We start from the raw sequence: 20,548 nt of genomic DNA on the forward strand, positions 1-20,548 counted from the left end.
ATCTTCACTGACCTTTATGCCAAAAAATTGAAGGGACAGCATGATTTGACAAGAACACTCGGCAGGATTTTAGGAAGCCTAGATTTGAATCCCAGCTCTGCCATTAACTATGTGATTTCAACTAAGACACGAAGTCCTCAGATTCCTCATCCATATAATGAAGGAGACGGTCTAACAAGTTAGAGGGTCTCCAGCTGTAATCTCCTGTGGTACTATTAATTCAAGAAGCACTTCAGAGAATTCAGTATAAGTGCTCTATGGTTACATACTAGGGGAGGGGCAGCCTCATAGGTAAGACCATCTTCTAGATTACTTCAGCAATTAGACCTCCTTGGATGGAGTCCAAAATGAACATCATTATATTGATTTTTACTTTATAATGTTATATGACAATTCTATGGTATTTCATATTGTAATTTTATTTAGGATATCTATCTAGCATTAAATTCACTAATCATTACAGTTAACCCAATGCAATCCAACGATCCAGTGACACTGCCCTCCTGGCTGTTCCATGAACAAGATACTCTATCTCTCAGCTCTCCAGGACTTTTCTCTGGCTATTCCCCATGCCTAAAAAGTTCTCCCTCTTCCATTCCAACTACTAACCTCCGTAGCTTCCTTTAAAACCCAACTAAAATCTCACCTTCTACAGGAAGCCTTCCTAACTGTTAATTCCAGTGTTTTCCTTCTTTTAATTATTTCCTATTAATATTACATAGAACTTGCTTTGTGTGTGTGTGTGTGTGTGTGTGTGTATTATATATATATGTGTGTGTGTGTGTGTGTGTGTGTGTATGTATGTGTATATATATATATGCTGTTTGCATGTTGTCTCCCCCTTCAGATTGAAGGTCCTTAAGGGGAAGGATTGTTTTTTGCCTCTTTTGGTATGTGCAGAGTTTAGCATGGGGCCTAGTACAAAGGAGCCACTTAATAAATGTTTATTGAATTGAATTTATTAAGCACCTACTATGAATCGTGCTCTATGTTGGGGGAGATATAAAGTTTAGATGAGACATGTATGGCCATGAAACTCACAATAAAATGAAAATATCAGTCTATTAAGTGACAGGTGGTGGTAGAGATAGTCAAACCTATTATATGACATTATATAGACAAAATAACTGGTAGTCTCTTTTTTGGGGCACACATGTTATGGTGGCACCATTGTAGACTCACTTTCTTTTATACAAAATTCACATAAAACAAGTTTGAATTGCTATGTGAAAACTAAAATTCCTTATATTTTTAAGGTTGAGGAGTTATAGAATGACTTTCTATGTAAATATAGAAACTTCCCAGAACTGTATGCAAGAATAATGCTACAAGATAAGAGGGAATACCCCCATCCTAACTTATCTAATGTGAAACACATATATATGTATGTGTGTATGTGTATACATACATATACATACACACACACACACACATGCAACTTAATTAGAATCTCACTTCTACAGAAAACTGAAACTTCAATCAATCAACAAGCATTTATTAAGTACCTACTAAGTGCTAGGAACTGTGCTAAGGACACAAAGACAAATGAATGAAACAGTCCCTGACTTCAAAGAACTTATATTCTATCAATGGAAATGTGTATATACATGTATGAAATGGAGAGAGATTAATACACATAGTATGCATAAAAACATTAAGGTAATTTGGGGGTACCTGCAGCTAGGTGGTTCACTGGATAAAGTGCTGGACCTAAAGTCAAGAAAACTCATCTTCCTGAGTTCAAATCTGGCCTCAGACACTTACTAGCTCTGTGACCCTGGGCAAGTCACTTCACCCTGTTTGCCTCAGTTTCCTCATCTGTAAAATGAGCTGGAGAAGGAAATGGTAAACCACTCTATTATCTTTGCCAAGAAAACCCCAAATGCGGTCATGAGGAGTTGGATATGACTCGAGCAACTGGACAACAACAAACCTAGCAGCTGGAAGGATCAAGAAATCTTTCATTTAAAAGGCAGCTTTTGAGTTGAGTCTTAAAACAGAGTTTAGAGAGATTGAAAAAGTGGGCTGTAGTCAGGTTGTAAAGGATTTTCTTCAGTCAACAAGCTTATATTATACACTTACTATGTGCCACTCCCTGTGTTGTGAACTGGAGAGAAGGACAAATAAAGGGAGCTTGCAGGTTAATAGAGGAAGACGACACATAAAAGCGAAGGGCGAAAGGAGGAAGAGGGCAGAGGAGGTGTGGCACAGGAGCACGCATCATAAAGAAGAATGAGACGTACCTGGCCCGGGTGCCCTCCTTCAATGAAGTTTCTAGGAGAGACCGATCAACCAAAGGGAGAACTGGCAGGAATGAGCCTACTTCTCATGGGTGAATTCCAGGGTTGCAGTGAGTATCAGGACAAAGAGGTTTCGGGGACATGGTAGAGGTAGTCCAGAGTGCAGCCCGGAGAAGAGTGCAACCTGGCTTGTCTGGCTTGTTGAATTTGAGATGGGTACATCTCATGAAGACAAGCAATAGGTTTATCAGGGATATAGAACAGGAAGTGATAGTACATTAGCTTATGATCTGATAAAAGAATTTGGGGGGTTTTGTCTTAGAAGTGAAATACACGTAGGCAATGATGAGATTGTGAGTGCACCCAAGTTAGGAGAGAAAGTGATGGGAGTCAGGAAGATTTAGCAACAGGACGTTAGGGTATTTCAGGGGACATCAACATGTAAGAAAAAAGGGACGAGTTTGGGTAAAAATACAGATTGTTAAGTTGGTACTATCTCTTTGAGAAAGGAAGGAAAACTCAGAGGGAGGAGGGAAATAAATAATAACTTTCTAATATCTAGATTAGGTGATAAATTTGGATAGAGTGAATCAGTTCAGAGGAAATGAGGTTGCCGAGTGATGGCAGCAAAGAGAGGGTTGGAAAGTGGCAGTGGAGAGCAAAGAATATTCTGACTCCTTTCAGGCGCACTGTGTCAGGGGGTTATGAGAATACATGGAGCCAGTACCAGTGGGAGCATGGCTAGGGATGCAGAGTCATCTGGAAGAAGCCAACTTGTTTTTGTCTTGGTTTTTTTTTTAATTTGCTTGTTCCCACAAAGTTCAAATACTGCATATAGACTTTCCATCAGCAAGTCCATATGTTCCACTAAACTTATCCATCAAAAGAAGCATTCTGGGTAGAGAGGCTATTTTTAATCCAATTTGTGGATTATTCAGGGCCTTCATTTCCTTCCCTTCATTTCCATCTTCCGTAAGTTGCTTGTCTCTGGCATATTCACTCTTTTTTACCATCTCCAATTGGAATTGGAGTTGAAAAGATATGATAAGAAGAAGAGAAATACAGCAAGTCACCTAGGTCTCTTGTTAGCAGTTCTAGTAAAACAACAAAAGATTTTCATGGAAGAGAAGGTTGAAACGAATGGCTAAAATGAGAGGGCTTTTTTAATGACCTGTGACTCAATTATCCACATTATCACCATCCCCCCCACTGCCATACATAACCAAGAATTGTATACACAACAATCCTTTCCCATTTGGAATGAGTCGTATCTGCATTGTACTTTACGTGCATATAAACCACAGTACTTAAACACGAACCTCATATGGCACGAGTACATCTTCTGTAAACATCATGCTATATTTACAGTACCACATAAATAACAATGCCAATTTTCCAACAGGAAGATTGCACAAGTCTGAAAAAAAAAGAATTGGGAGGGAAACAAATATGTGGCATAATTACTAACTGAAAGTAGACAGGCCTGGGCAAAAATCAACCCATGTTCTTTCCTTATCGAGTGAAATACTTGAGACACTTTAAAAGAGTATTCTTCTGATACCAATCTCATCTAGCCATAATCATACCCAAAGGCTTACTAGCATTTCTGGTTGGCAGTCTGATGCTTAGATCCCATCCTATTAAAATCTATTAACGTTCTCCAAACAACTGTGGATGGAGGTGCTTACTAAAAAAAAAAAAAAAAAACAACACCTAGCTTTTCTGTTTCTATTCAGTTCATGATCTTCAGGTCAATCTGTTGTACCCCAATTTTAGGCAACTATAAGATCAAAACATTTGAAAATCACTATTCTGAAGGTTAAAAAGATGCTACTAAGAAAATTTCACGTGCAGGTCTTTTTCCAAAGTACATCTTGCCCCCAATTTACAAACTCCTGACTAACTAATGAGTCGTGAACATGAATAGTTTTCCCAGTCCCATCCCCCACTGACGAGTGCCTCTCCTGCTGCCATTGCTACCAATATTACTACTGATAAGACCTAGCCATCATTTAATACCTCCTATGTTCCAAGCACTGTGCTAAGTGCTTTACAAATATTATTTCACTTGATCCTCACAACAACCCTTAGAGGTAGATGCTATTATTTTTCCCATTTTTATAGTTGAGAAAATGGAGGCACACAGAGGTTAAGTGACTTGCCAACTCACAGAGCTAGTAAGTATCTAAAGTGGAAGTTGAACTCTGGTCTTCTTGACTACAGGCCCCAAACTCTATTTACTTCATCACCTAGTTGCCTCTGACTAAAATACTATAATGTACATGACATTTTACCTACTTTTCTCTTTACACCTACAGGTAAAAAGTTACATGTAATAAGGATAAATGAATATATTTTAGTCACGTTTCATAACTAGTATATCTAGCAATTGTAGTACTACCATTTAATACATTATTAAACAGGGTTCTATGGACTAGCCAAGGTATCTAATATATTAATATTGCTTCTGTAGGCCAGAACCTGGGGTGGTTAGGTGGTGCAGTCAATTGAGTGCTGAGTCAGGAAGACCTGAATTCAAATGTGACCTCAAACACTTACTTAACTGTATGACACTGGGAAAGTCACTTAACTTTGTTTGCCTCAGTTTCCTCATCTGTAAAATGAGCTGGAGAAGGAAATGGCAAACCACTCCAGTATCTTTGCCAAGAAAACCTCAAACGGGATCCTGAAGAGCCAGACACAACTGAAAAACTACTGAACAACAAGGCCAGACCAAAATTTGGGAGACCTGCTGCTAGCCACATATGCATAATTAAGACTAGTCATTGGAAGAAATGTTTGGGGGAATGATGCCTCTACCTGTTGTTATATCCTTGTCTTTTACTCCTCCTTTTCATTTGCACTAGAAACTAGAGGATTTTTGAAGTGAGATCATAGAAATGACTTAAAAATGCTGGGGCCTGAAACCCAAATAATCCTTGGTGACTCTTTGAAAGGACAGTGACTACTACTAAAAATGATTTTTAAAGGAGTAATGATTTGCAACTAGGATTTTTTGGAAATCACAAAGATTTTATCAATCCTGTCAGAGTATTATCTAGAAACTATAATTCGGTTATTTTAAACCATGTATGTGTGGATTTTTATTTCCATTGTTCAGTCGTGACCAACATTTCATGACCCCATGAAACACACTGGTCATTGGATTTTCTTGGCAAAGATACTGGATCTGGACACTGTCCTGGTTAGATGATAGCTTGCTATTTCCCTCTCCGGTGGATTAAGGTTAACAGAGGTTAAGTGACTTGCCCAGGGTCACACAGCTAGCAAGTGTCTAAGGCCAGATTTGAACTCTGGGCCTTCTTGACCACTGAGCAATCTAGCTGCCCAATATTTAAAAATTTAAATTTCCACATCAGTGATAAGTCAAGGGACCATGAACATCGATAGACTGATTTAAAAGAATGTACTCAGAGAACTTGGATGATAAATTGCCTGGTCCAGTCACTTCCTGAAAGAATCTCATAACTTTCTTTGAATTCTTGAAGTAACATATTGCATTCACTCAATCTAATCAACTGCTTGACCCCTGCATGGACCCTGAGTTACTTATGTTAATACCTCCAATTTAGAATGGTTCAGCCATTCATAGAAACATTAATTGTTATCATTCCATTTTGTTAAGTTCCCAAATTCCCTAGGAACAGGAATAGTTAGTGGCTGAACTGATTAATGCTTAAACAAACCCACATTATTCCACCATAGTATCCTTGTAATTCTGGGTATTTAAGGTGTACTTCATGAAGTTTTTTTACTTCTATTATTTTGAGTTATTGTTAAATTCTTCCATCACCAAAAGCTAACATAATAAAAAACAATTTAAATTTGCCTGGCAGTTTACAAAGCATTTTTAATATGTTAAGCAGTTTTACATATAGCTCTGGTTGAAAAACTGGATCCAAAGAGTAGTCATTAATGGTTCAATGTCAACTTACAAAGAGATTTCTAGTGGATGCCTCAGGGATATGTCTTTCATGCTAATATAGGCTAAATAATAATACAAGTAGGTCTACTCTGAATCGATTGAATTACCAGACTCAAAAAGAAGTCATTAATGGATCCATGTCAACTTGGAAGGAGGGTCTTCTAGAAGTCTGTGCTTCAATGTATGCACCTTAGCATTTTTATCAATGACTTGGGCAAAAGTATATGGCATGGTTAGCAGATTTGTAGATGACACAAGAACGTGAGTAAAAGTTATAGTGGATCACAGAATCAGGATTCCAAAAGACTTTGTCAAGAGAACACTGGATCCCATTTACTAAGATGAATGGGTTCAAACAATCAATGACATAAGTAGAAGATGGGAGAGGTATACTTAGGGTCCTTCATTGGCCAAAAAACAAAAATTCTCAGGTTGTCCTGCAAACCCAATATGAATCAACAGAGTTATAAGATGTCATAGCATAGTGGATAGAGTGCTGGACATGGAGTCAAAATGACCTATGTCTTCCACCTGTGAAACATTAGCTGTGTAATCATGGATAAGAAACTCAATTTCCTTGGCCTATCGTTACTTTATCTTCAAAATGGGGGCAATAAAACCCTGTTGAATTGACCTATGAGGTTTTCTGAGGCCCAAATGAGATGTCTGTACAGCACTTTGCAAACTTGAGAGCCTCATAGCTGTCAGTTGCCATTATATGGAAACCGAGAAAGCTAATGAAATCTTAAACTATATTAAAAGAGGTAGAGTGTCCAGGATGAGGGAAGTAGTAGTGCTGCTGGACACTGTCCTGGTTAGATGACAGTTTAAGTATTGTGTTCAGTTCTAGGAGCCATATTGTTACAGGTCTTTGATAAGCTGGATAGCATCTGGAGAATGCCAGCCAAGACAGTGAAGGACTTCATGTTCATGCCCTATCAGGATGGTTAGAACAAATTGGTGATCTTCTGCCTGAAGAAAAGAAGACTTGAAAGAAACATCAGAGCACTCTTCAAATATTTGAAGGGCTGCCACAGTGAGGGCAGCTTCAAGCCACACTAACTTGGAACAATAATTCAAAGAGAAAAATGTAAGTCTGAGTTAAGGGAAAACCTTCCTAACAATCAGAGCTATCTGAAAGTAGAATGGACTGTCTTAAGAGTTAGTGGGTTCCCCTCACTAGAAGTCTTCAAGCAAAGATTAAATGATCACTTGAGTATTGTCAGTTAATAAACATTTATTAAGTTCCTACTATGGACAAGGTACTGTGCTAAGAGCGATGGTTCTTATTCTGGGGTTTATGAACATTTTAAAAATATTTTAATTATATTTAATATAATTAGTTTCCTTTGAATTCTTACGTATTTTATTTTATGCATTTAAAAACATCCTTCTAAGAAGGGTTCCATGGGTTTCACTGGATGACCAAAGGAGTTCATGACTCCAAAAAAATTGGTTAAGAAGCCCAGTAAAAATAATGTGAATTTTTGTTCAGGTATGCATTGGACTACTGTAGATGACTTCTGAGTTCCCTCTGAGTTCTCGGATTCTGTGACTTTCCCAAACAACAATTCAAATCCCAGAAGGAAAAAAAAAACACCTGGTGCTGGTATAGTACTGTTAATTGTGTGTCATAATATACAACATGTGTGCACAGATGTGTTTGGTAAGAGCTTCTCTGAAACGACTCCTTAAATTTTAAGATGGTCTATTCTTTGTAAGCAAAATTCCCATTAGGCATTTTCCCTAATAGGAAAGTTTTCTTACTCTTCTGAGACCAGTATCTATAACCTGACTAAAAAAACCTTGGGTAACTACATGTCTAGCATGTCCCCATGAGGCACTGTCTGTACCAGCCACTCTATAAAAACCCATTGTGACTTATTTTCCGAAACTCTCTAAAGTTGTATTTTCAAAGAACTAATGAAGTGCAGATAGTGCAGGAGGCCCACTATTTCTCAGGCTACTATTAATTCCTAACAGGATTAATAATGATATATTGTGTTTATGTAGCATCTTTCTAGCAGCCAATAAACTCCAAGCACTTTTACATGCATTTCCCTAAAGTACAAAATAACTAAATCCTAAAGTACCTTTTTTCCTTTGATGATAAATGAAAGCTAACTACATTTCTCCCTACTGATATAATTGATAAGAATGCTTAGATAATCAGTACAGCTGAGATTTGAATGAGAAGCTAGTACAGTGAAAAGTGCAATGGATTTGGGGTCAGATGACCAGTGTTCAAAACTCACTTCCTAATTGTGCAACCAATTGCAAACCATTAAACCTTCCTGAGCCTTGGTTTCCTCATCTATAAAATAACAGGCATAAACTAGATGAATTCTTAGGTCTCTTTCAGGTGTACATCTATGATGAATATGAAGCCTTTAAGTATTTATATTCCAATAGAAGCAAGAATGTATCTTGACTTATTTTTTGCATTAAGGTCTAAAGTTGGGTGGAAGGTCCAAAAAGGCAAATTTAAGCTAGATTTAGGGGGAGAAGAATCTCCTAACAATTAGGAATGGGCTGTCTCAAGAAGCAATGAGTTTCCACTCTCATTGGAGAACCTCAGCAAATGTTAGATGAACACTTATCGGGTGTATTGTAGAAAGGATATTTTTCAGGTACAGTTTGGACCATATGGAATCTGGGGGCCTTTCCAATGTTGGAATTTCTTTGAATCTGTGATTAAACTTCTAAGAAAGAGCTGAGGATGCTTTAGGGCCCTCTATTTTAAAAGACACTATCTTATTAGGAAAGATGTTACTGACCCAAAAGGAACTAATTCACTGAAAACCCAGAGACTGATCTCAAACTGTGAGAAATCTTCACGGCCTGGAGACTCCCAGGGGCAATGGAAATAATCAGCTACTGTATTTAATGGCTATAATTTGAAGGTAAGGCTGGTAATAATAGTGTATTTTTTATATATTCAAGTATATGTCTGCAAAACTAACAGGTTTGGGGATTCTTGAAATGAGACAGTGTTTATAAACATACTGTAGAACTTAACATTAAGTCTGTTTAGTGACAGACAGAATTTCTCTCAAAGCAATTTGATGGTAGTCAAAGGGGGTATAACTTGACCTTTTGAATTTTCATTGTGCAGAAAATAACCATCCTCACACACTCTTGTAATGATTTTTCTCTTCAGACTCAAAGTAATTCAAACAATAAATAGTTATTTTCAGAATGGAAATGGTCAAAATGTCTAAGCCCCAAATTTAACCTATAATTATGGTTGAAAATTAGGGTTTCCTTCCTTCCAGATTTTCACAGTCACCTAACTTTTGACCTGTCTCATGGCTAAGGCAAGCTAAGATATTTCAATCTAGTATGACCTAGAGGCAGAAAGACTGTAGTGAATTCACAAAGAAAAGAAGACAAATTGTTCCAAAGAAGAAAATCTAAGCAGTATTTTCTTTAGTTTTATTCTACTTTTTCCCAATTACCTCTAGAGTCAAGTACAAAAATCTTTAAACTGGTATTGAAAGCCCCCCACAATCTGGCTCCCACCTACCTTTCCATTCTTATTTCATATTATTACTTTTCGTATAGTCTCCATTCCAGTCAAATTGCCCTGCTAGTTGTTCTCTTTATGTCATTGTATCTCCTAACTCAATACACAAGTGATCTCTCAACTCTCGTATGTATCCCTCCTCATCTCCAACTCATGTTCTTTCAAACCACAGCCTCAGTGCTCAAATAAAGCCTTCTCTAATCCCTACAATTATTAATACTCCCTTTGTCTTTAAATAATTGCATCAACTTCTCTGAGCACATGTTTTAACTCCCCCCCCCACACACAGTCATGTGTTAGTTTCATGAGGCTAATTTCAATGGTAGAATAAGAGATTGAATTCCCCTATCCATTCCCCTAAATTTAGCAGTAAATGTTCTCTAAATGGATAGCTATATGGTAAACATTACTACCACATCATTAAAAGTTTAAAGCAAAATCCAATAGACAACTCACAGCGTGTTCCACTGTAGTACACTGTGAAGGATTTGAATTCTGATTGCCCAGATTTTGGATGAAAAGTGAATGCAGGGAGTGTGAAAGCTATCAAGGTCCCCTTAGGCATTTCCAGATGAGAGGCACATTCCTTCAGTCTATAAAGTGCTAGTTTTCTTCATGTTGATACAAGTAGCAGTATTATGAGAGGGTCCCAGTAGAAATCTTTGACAAGGGGTTTGAGGATCTACATAAGTTCTACTTCTGATACTTCTCCTTAAAGCTTTGCCTTTCAAATGTTCTTAAAGATTTGAGTACTTCTTGGCTGGGATGTGCATACCTGAGCGCTTAGCTTTTTTGAAAGCTACTTGGCCAAGGCCCACATATCTAAGCTCTCAGTCTTTCATATATGTCATTATACATGAGTAATTTGTCTTTGGGACAGTTTTCCTTGACATACAGTCAAGACCCTCAGAGATAGATGCCTATTCCTATGCTCATATATCAAGAATGGATCTCAGAGTCTAACCTCCTCATTTTAAAGATGAGGAAATTGAGATCCAGAGAGTTTCAATGATTTGTCCAAAATCACACAGGTAGTAAGTGACAGAAGCAAGATTTGAAACCAGGCCTTCTGACTCAAAAACCCAATGCTATTTCCACTAAAGCAAAACCTATGATAGACCAGTTAATAACTAAAATTACAACCATGATAATGATGATGATGATGATGACAATAATAATAAGCTAGTGTAGTGTTTTAAGGTTTACAAAGAATTTTATGATATTATTTCATTTTATCCCAACAATAATAACAACACTTACATTGTACTTACTATGTGCCAGCTACTGTGCTAAGCTCTTTACAATTATTATCTCATCTGATCCTCATGATCACCATGGGAGGAAAGCACTATAATTATCTTCATTTTAGAGATAGGAAAACTGAGGCACACAGAAGTTAAATGATAGGGTCACACAGCTAGTAAGTGCCTGAGACAGGATTTGAACTAAGGTTTTCACCAACTTCATGTCTAGCACTTTGATCACTGTGCTATCTAACTGTTACCGTAAATAACTTTGGAATGATATTCAGTGATATAAGATTACTTCAGAGCGTACACTCTAATAAGCTTCAGAGTCATTATTTTAAAATGATCGTAAGAGAAATTATTAGTATCTCAGAATGGGTGTTAGATCATTTGCAAAGGTTACAAAAAGGGGGAAAAAATCACATCTTGCTGAACTTCTGGAATGCAAATTTGTGAGGCTTCAGGTGGGGAGGCTTCAAAGAAAATGAATAACTCTTAACACTCAGGCAAAAGAGGATTATAATTAATCACACAATACTTAGGAAATGAGGGTCCCAAAATGGCTATTGCACAGTCATACTGGCAGACTACAAATAATGATAACAACAACAATAGCCTAATTCACCACTTAGTCTAACTTCCACAAACAGAAATTCATACATCAGTAGCTTAACTGTGAAGTGAGTCATAGAAAGCAAAATAAAGCCTTGGCCAATGATCCAGTAGAAGAGAGATCCTTGAAGGCAAGGGTTGTTTCATTTTTGGTTTATATACCTTATACCCAGCACAATACTTACAATATAGGTACTGGAACAAAGCAGATGCCTAACGAATGTTTGTTGTATTTTGTTGTTGAATTTAGGGGTTTAATTTAAAATATTGATGTGAAACTGTGACTTTTGCCTTATCATATCGTTATTCCTCCGGCAGTTAAATCAGAACACTAAATCTTATCCTAAGATGTTGTAGTCTGAGATCACATCTATTTAAACCTATAGAAGGAAGTGCTTGACAGATCATCTGGAGGAGGAGAATATCTACTCAGGTTGTCAAAACTACCTCACTCTCAACCTCATGTATTTGTACACACCATTCCTCTTCCCCACAATATTTTCATCTTTTTCAGCCAACTGCTTTCCTTCTCTTGCTTCAAAACCACTTCCTTATGGAAAACCTTCTCAACCACGATCATTCTCAGTACCTACTCACCACAGCTAGCTTCATGTGTTCTTGTGTCCCCTGGCTATTAATTTTATAGGACTGTGTACAAATAGGCAAAATGACCAATAAAAGCATAAATGCAGAGTGTTTTGTGGATAGCCACCCCATTCCCACATACACTATGCCATATAGATCCTTTAGGAGGTATTACAGGGGATGAAGCCAAACAGATGCATTAGAAAGATTTAAAATAAGATAGATGCAATTTTAGTAGGTTTTTTGGCATTGTAGTAGGCAATAAAGTAAAGTAGTATAAATTTTCAGTCTCATTCTGTTATCTTCACACACATTATAGATTTTTTTATGCCTGGGCTATTTATGACTTTCAAAATTCATTGCTTAAACCTTAAACATCATCCAACAATATGAAAAAAATATGCAAGTACACAAAGGATGACAACATCTGCTGAAACAAAACATACAGTTATAATATAAATATGGACATAGCATGAAATCAAAATGGTATAAGTGGGTTCCATACCTGTGCATCAAAATAACAAGACAGGGATCAAAGCATAAATAGTTTTCCCAAAGTTAAAGGTAAAACAATAATTAAGGGAGAGATTTCTTGAGGTTCCAGTCCTCTTGTCACATTGAGATTGTGGTTTTATTTTTTTTCCTTTGGGGACTATCTCATTTTAAGCAATCCTCTCTTTCTCATTTAATACCACAGTTTGATATCATTTGCAGAAATCTACTTTTCACTCTAAAGTGTGACATTATGACCAACAAACCAAACCAACTATTGAGGGGAAAACATTTTTCAAAGAGAAATGCATTGTAGCTCACACCACTTTTCAAAATAAAAATTCATAAGATATTTCCTACCTATAGTCGTAATAACAGTGCCAGCAAAGAAGAAGGAACTTCCCAAGTCCCAGTGACTGATTTGATTGGAGGTGTTTCCTAAAGGTATAATCCCTGCATTTATTGCTTCCACTATTTGCTGCAAGTTTAAAAAAAAAACTTGTCAGTATACATGATCATAGGAATTATATAGAATGTTTAAGAAATATTAATTACTAATTATATGAAAAATCATTTCTAAGGTTTTACTTTTTAATGTGAATCATACAGTTTAGAACAATATAATATAAAGTTCTTATAATTAATTTGTGAGAAGTTATGTTTGATATCAACTAATTACTAAAACAATGGGAACAGGATAAAATAAATAACATAGTGTTGATACACATTAATTCACATATTTAACCAATATGAATTTAATAAAGCTTCCTATATGTCAGAAACAACAATAGAGCTTAAATACAAAAGTTGCAAACTACACAGAAGTTTAAATGCTAGCAAGTAGAATTCTCTAGAAGAAAATACTTCTTGAGAGTAACAACTTTTTAACAAGTCCATCAAGTCTATTTTTTATACCTCTATGTGACTAATGATCATTAATTTAGAGCATAAACAATTATACGCAAAAATAGATTGGGATGAGGTAGAAAAGAGAAGTAAACTTTAATAATAGAGTCATTACAGAGCCTAAGTCCAAAGTGTGATATTTCAGCAAGTCTCAAATTCTTACAATTTATAACAGTTTTATTTTTAAAAGGGGCAGTCAGGTGGCTTAGTGAAGAGAATGCCAGGCCTGGAGTCAGGAAGACTCATCTTTCTGAGTTCAAATATGGCCTCAGACATTTACTTGTTGTGTGACACTGAGCAAGTCACTTAACTTTGTTTGCCTCAGTCTCCTCATTGGCAAAATGAGCTGGAGAAGGAAATGGCAAAACCACTCCAGTCTCTTTACCAAGAAAACCCCAAATAAGGTCATGAAGAGTTGGACATGATTGAAAAACAACTGAGCTACTATTTAAAAAAAAAACTGATGGTGATGGGAAATTCACACTCTTCACTTTGTCATTATTACACAAGAAGGTTTGAGTGTCCATTGGATGGTAAGCATTATACTAGAAGATGTAGGGAGGTATGGGGAAAGAGAAGACTCAATGATTGCCTTCAAGGAGCAGGTCACTGAGAAAGAGTTAGCATGAAGAGAATTATGATGCAATAGGAAAAATACTGGCTTTGCAGTCAGAAGATCTAGGGTCACCTTCTGGCTTTGATTGATTCTGTGGGACTTTGGAGAAATTATTTTGCTTCTTGGGACTTCCTTTCCTCATTTGTAGAATGAAGAACTTGGACTAGAACAGTGGACTAGATCAAATACAGCCAAACACATATTCTCTACCACTGGAAAAAAGATTAAAACATAATAGAGAAATATTTAACAAAATAAATTTTAAAATGCAATAAAATATAGATAATATTACATTTTCAAGCTAAGTTAACACACAGCCTGCAAGGATCCTTTTGTATGGATCAGTAGCCACCTCTCTATTTGAATTTGACACCATTGGACAAGATAATCTCTAAGATTCCTTCTGGCTCTTAATCTATAATCTGCTTTACTAGTTCTTCCATGTCTAGTTGTTCACAACCTCCTTAGTTTCCTCATATGCAAAGTCAGGATTGCAATACTCTAGCTACTTATCTCAGGGAGTTGTAGGTTGTTAAAAGATGTATTTTAAAAATCTGGAGTTAACATTATTATATTATAATATACTAAGACCACTTAAAAGCATTCAAATGAGGCTATATACAAACTGATACAGAAAAATCCATGAATAAAAGACAAAGAGAAAAGAGGTGAATCTGACAAAGTTGGAGGTGTAGATTTCGAAATCATCTTCATATAAGTAATAACTAAATCAATGAAAGTAGAAGAGCTATCCTAGGGAGTAACTCCAGAGGGAGAAGACTAAGGAGTCTAATATAGTGGAAAATTATGGATATGTTTCATTTTAGACAATAAATGTGTTCTTGAAAAGTCATGTGTAAAGCAATTGCCCTCGGTCTAAGAAGAGATTCAAATCTCCCTGTCCTGAAATCATGCTTTATGAATTATCATCAATGTGAAGAATTCTTTGTGGTGGAACTCCCTCCACCATGCAGATCCAACCCTAGGTAAGTAGTAGGTAAGCCCTAGAGAGTTACCTGAAGCCCAGAGAGTTTAAGGAACTTCCTCAGGATCACCCAGACAGTAAGTGTTAGAGGTGAGATTTGAACCCAGGTCTTTCCGACTAATATGTGCATGTTCATGTGTATACAATATATTAACTTCCCTTGATCCTACTATACTTCTTTAGGTACCATCTCATCTCTCTCTTCTTACATTTCTTTGCTTGAACCTCAAGAGTCTGAATTTAAAGTCTTAATTTTTTTCACCACTTGACAATTCCTCTGACCTTTACAATTTGGCTTTTCTCACACTGCTCAACTGAAACTGTCATTTAAAGAGGTAGCATTGACCACCTAATTGTTTAATCCAATACCGGGTTTTTTTCCCTTCTTTCTCCAGTCTTCCTTCTCTGCATACTGTTGATCATCTGTTCCCTGATACCTTCTCCCAGGAGTGTAAGGTGCCAGCTTGAACTGCTCCGAGAGCCAATTATTAAATTTTCAGTGTGAGCATTTACACCTATAGCAAAATCTATAAATCATGACTTGATTTATTGTTGATTGTCTAGCCTTAAGAAAGGGAAGGAGAAAATGTGAATAATGCAGATTAAATTTGTAAGCATGTTGCCCAACAGAGAGTCAGTTAAATATTTACTAGCACATCACATCCCTGCATAATTTCATGGCTTCAGAGACACTATACAGTACTTATGTGAATACTCATCACTTCTCTGTTTCCTTCACTGGTTCCTTTTCCTTTCATTTTAGTTTAAACATTTCCCACATTGGCTCTGAGCTAACATCTTTCCTTTCTTCCACTCCTGTCCTATCATCCACTTCCATGGTTTCAAATTTCACCTCTGTTTACGTGACTCCAAAGTCCATCTCTCCACTCTTAACTTTTTCCCTGACTCCCAGACCGACATCTTTCTACTACCTCTTGGACATATTCAACTAGCTCTGCCACCAAATTAATCATTTTTCCAAAAGCATCCCCTCAACCACACTTCTCTGTTTCTGTCAATGTTAGCCAAACCTGAAACTTTTTTTTCACCTTTGAGCTTTTCTCTTTTTTTCATTCCCATAGCTAATAAGTCACAGAATCTTTTAGATTCTGCCTTCTTGGTATCTCTGATATCTGCTCCCAGACTCCCAGTGTCATCATTTTGGCTCATGACCTCTTGCTTGGTCAATTGCAATAGCTTCATCATATTTTCTTTCCACTTGTAGTTCTCAACACGTCTGCCAAAGTAATATCCTAAACACGCACCTACAATCAGATCACTTTACTGCTCAAGATTCTTTAGTGATTCTTCATTGCCAAATGAGTAAATGTCAGACTTCTAAATGTGGCATTCCTAGAAAAGATAATCTGACCCCAATAAACCTGTCTAGCCTTATCCCACTACTTTACATCATATATTCCACCCTTTAGCCAAAATAGACATTTTACTTGTCCTGACTAGCCTATCGATGCCTTTCTTTTACCTGTTAGCTACACACAGAATCCCCTTCTCCCTTCTCCTCCTCTATCTCCTGCATCTGACTGCTAGAGTCCTAGTCATCCTCCATGTCCTGGCTCCAACACCATTTCCTCCTTTATCTTCCATGATAGAAATGATATGTCCTTCTGAACTCACAGAATACCCTGACTCTTTCATATGTAATGACTATATTCTGTTTTGCATATATAGTTATTTGGGTACAATACTTCCTTAGTAGATTATAAATTCTGAACAAAGAGATTAATTTATCATCATAGCTCTTTAGCAAAATGGCCTTGTCCATGATAGAGACTTCACTAAATTTTTCCATAATCTACTGAATTGAATGACTGTTTATATATCAATTCATTAGATTTATTTGCAGCTCTAGTAATAATAATAGCTAAACAGCAAATTATTTTGATGGGGTTGTTTTTGTTTGATTGTTTTTTGGCTAGTATTTTCCTTTCTGAAACCTCAGTCAATTCTAACAAAGCACTGACTTATTGTGAGCCAATGACAAGAAATAAAAATGTGTGTAAATCACATATGCTTCTGAAATTTAATCATCTCACAGGAATCAATCGATCAATACATACACATGTATTGAGTTCTTACTATATATGTTTCAGACACTGTGGTAAGCCATGGATACAAGGACAAAAATGAGACAAGTTTCTCCCCTCAATGAGTTTGCATTATCTTTTAATATATATCCTCCTAAGTACAAAATACGTACAAAGGAAATACAAATGAATTGGGGAGGGGGTAGTAGAGGAGAATCTAGCTACTGGAGTATCAAGAGAGCCCTAATGTAGGAGGTAACATTTTTAAGCTTTGAAAAAAATCTAAGAATTCTAAGAGATGGATGTGAGGAGGGTATATATCTCAAGCACTGTGGACAACAACCTATGAAAAGGAATAAAGATGGGAAATGGAAAGACATGCATGTGAATAGCAAGAAAGTTGAGTTTTGCTGGATCATACAAGACACAAAGTGGAATAATGTGTGATAAACCTAGAAAGGTAAGTTGGAGCCACATCGAGAAGGGCTTTTCAAATGCCAGAAGAATATGTATTTGATTCTAGAGGTAACAGGGAATCATTGGAGTTTTTGGAGTAATGGCATGACTTTTTTTTGACTATGCATTAGGAAAAACACTTTGACAAATATATGATAGATGGATTGTAAAGGAAGAGATGTCTCACATGGAGACCAGTTAGGAGGTTATTGCAATAGTAAGGGAAAGAGGCTATGAGGGCTTGAACTAGGGTGTCATTGTGTAGATGGGGAAAAGGAGATGGATATAAGAGATATTGAGGAGGTAAAGTCAATAAGACTAGGCAACTGATTGGAAATGTGTCATGAGGGTAAGTGAGGTATTTAGAATGATTATAGTGCTACAAGAGGGGTTAGTGGGAAAATGGTCTTTAACAGAGATAGAGAAATTTGGGAAAGGTTTAGGTTGAGGAACACGTAATCAATGACCTAAGATTAAATATATGGTTATTTTTGACAATAGAGGTGTAATCATGTCTTTTAATTGTGAATTTTATTATAATTGTTCCTTCTTTGCTGATATTTTCTCATATCCTCATCTTTAGACAGAATAGAGGCATGCCAAACTTAAGATAGGTTACACAGAATTTTGACCTGAGATTTAAAATAGATATGTATGTATGCATGTATGTATATGTATGTATGTACCCAGGATGAAAAACCTACTTTTTCTCTCTACTACATGCCAAATACCAGCAGGATATGGATAGATCTAAAAAAGAAATAAAAGTGGGTCCTGAAGTCACATTTCACACTAAAAATTCATGACTGAAGGACGTTTACAGAATTGACAGGATTATTGCAATTGTCCTATATTTTCAACTGGATTTTGGTAATAATGCAACTTTGTCCATCCTGGTTTTTTTCTTCCCGTATATCCTAATTTTTCACCTGCAGGCTACTTTTGATTTTGTGTTTGTCTTCCTACACAGGTTAATACATCAACAAAGAGAAAAAAAACTGGTGGTGAATTTGTGTAACTTACAAAGGTGATTAGATTAGGCCATACTGTATTTAGATCCTGGATAAGAGTCACATTTTCAAAATTTCTCTGTAGAATGTTATGTAAGCCCAGACAGTACTAGCTTTTTTTTTTTCCAGGGTAGAGAGAGGAGAAGCAGGGGGCATAATTATCACTGTTTGTAAAAGAACAGCTTAGATGAAAATGAAGCCTTTTTTTTCTAAAAAGGATTTGAAAACTCTTAGATGACCTTCCAAATAATGCACAACCAATCCTGACCACACATTTCAACATTTCCTATTAAAATGAGATTTTTTTAGTGTAAAAAGTACTGTATTATTTTCCAGGAGAAAGATTCTCTCGCTTCTATCCTTTGGAAGGCAATTCTAGAATTAAAAGTCTTCCCTGCTCCTTCATCTCTCTCTCCCTCTTGCCCTAGCTTTCCAAAGTTATTTTTGTATTAGCTAACGAATGAATACATCCTAATAATTTTTCTTCTTGTTTTTGAAAGTACGAATTTATTAGCCATATGTAAAAACAAAGATTCGAGACCAAATTATAAAGATGAAACAGGGATGGAGGCTCCCATAGATTCTAAAAAAAGGAAATCAATGAACTTTATATTTTAATATATATGTATATAGATAATTATATTTCAACACAATCTATCTTCTTTGTAATTCTGTGTTTTTCATTTTATGCATTTACAACATTATTCTGAGAAAGGGTCCATATGCTTCACCTGACTGCCAGAGGGGTCCATGACACAAAGAAAGTTAAGAACCTCTGCTTTGGAGGATGGTAGGAGGAAGGTCATGGAAAGTTTATTCCCCAATTATTGACATAAGACCACAGAAACCCTTTGTAATCCCCCTTTGTGATCCTCCGTGCTAGGTTTGTTGTAATCACTCTAACCATCTCCATCAACAGTTCAAGCTGAAAAAGCTCTAAATTGGAGGGCTTTTGAATTGAATCCTCCCAAATATCCAGGTTCACAACCTTGATGTCATGCTCAACTTCTTACTTTCTCTCACTTACTCTCACTCTCCATAGCCAAGCAGTTGCCAAGTCCTGTAGTTTCTACTTGCAGAACATCTCTCTCTACACCCCCTTCTCTCCTCAGATACTGCCACTATCTTGGTGCAGGTCCTCATCAACTCACACCTGGATCATTGCTGTAGCCTATGGATTGATCTTCCCACTCTGATCCTCCACTGAGCTGTCAAACTGACTTTTCTAAAGTCCAGGCTTGACTATGTCACTCCCTCCCCTCCATTCAGTTAATTCCAGCGGTTTTCTATTGCCTCCAGGATAAAATACAAGATTCTGTTGGGCTTTTTAAAGCCTTATATAACCTGTCCTCATCTTCCCTTCCCAGGTTTCTTCTATCTTACACCCCCTGCTCTTCCCCTCCCATATACTCCACAATCCAGTGACACTGGCTTCCTTCCTGTTCTTCACACAACACCCTTGATCTTCTGATTGATATTTTCACTGGCTGTTCCCCATGCCTAGAATACTCTCCTTCCTCATCTCCTCCTCCTGGCTTCCTTCAAGCCTCAGCTAAAATGTTATCTTTTTTTGAAAGCCTTTCCTGATCCTTTGTAATGCTACCCTCTATTGATTACCTCCAATTTATCCTGTCTGTATCTTATTTGTATATATTTTCTAATATGTTGTCTCCCCCATTAGACTGTGAGCTTCTTAAAATCAGGGACTGTCTTTTGCCTTTCTTTGTAACCCAAGGACTTGGCATACTCCCTGGCATATAGTAGGCACTTAATAAATTCTTGTTGACTGACTGATGTCTAAATCTACACTAAGATGCAACTTCTGGCTTACTCTAATGTAAGGTAGAATATGAACTATATTTTACAAAATAAACACTGTGTT

At 36.7% G+C, this 20,548-nt stretch overlaps 1 protein-coding gene across 1 annotated transcript in view; it reads right to left on the reverse strand.

Moving 5' to 3' along the window:
• The window catches only part of KCNK2 (potassium two pore domain channel subfamily K member 2), a 151,530-nt gene that overhangs the window by 89,176 nt on the left and 41,806 nt on the right, over positions 1-20,548 (reverse strand). Inside the window, exon 3 of the mRNA XM_027870681.1 lies at positions 13,009-13,126. Coding sequence (XP_027726482.1) covers positions 13,009-13,126 — 118 coding nt within the window. The remainder of the gene's footprint in view (positions 1-13,008; positions 13,127-20,548) is intronic.

This window comes from Vombatus ursinus, unplaced genomic scaffold, assembly GCF_900497805.2.
Source record: "Vombatus ursinus unplaced genomic scaffold, bare-nosed wombat genome assembly UNPS02014798.1, whole genome shotgun sequence".
Taxonomy (NCBI): Eukaryota; Metazoa; Chordata; class Mammalia; order Diprotodontia; family Vombatidae; genus Vombatus; species Vombatus ursinus.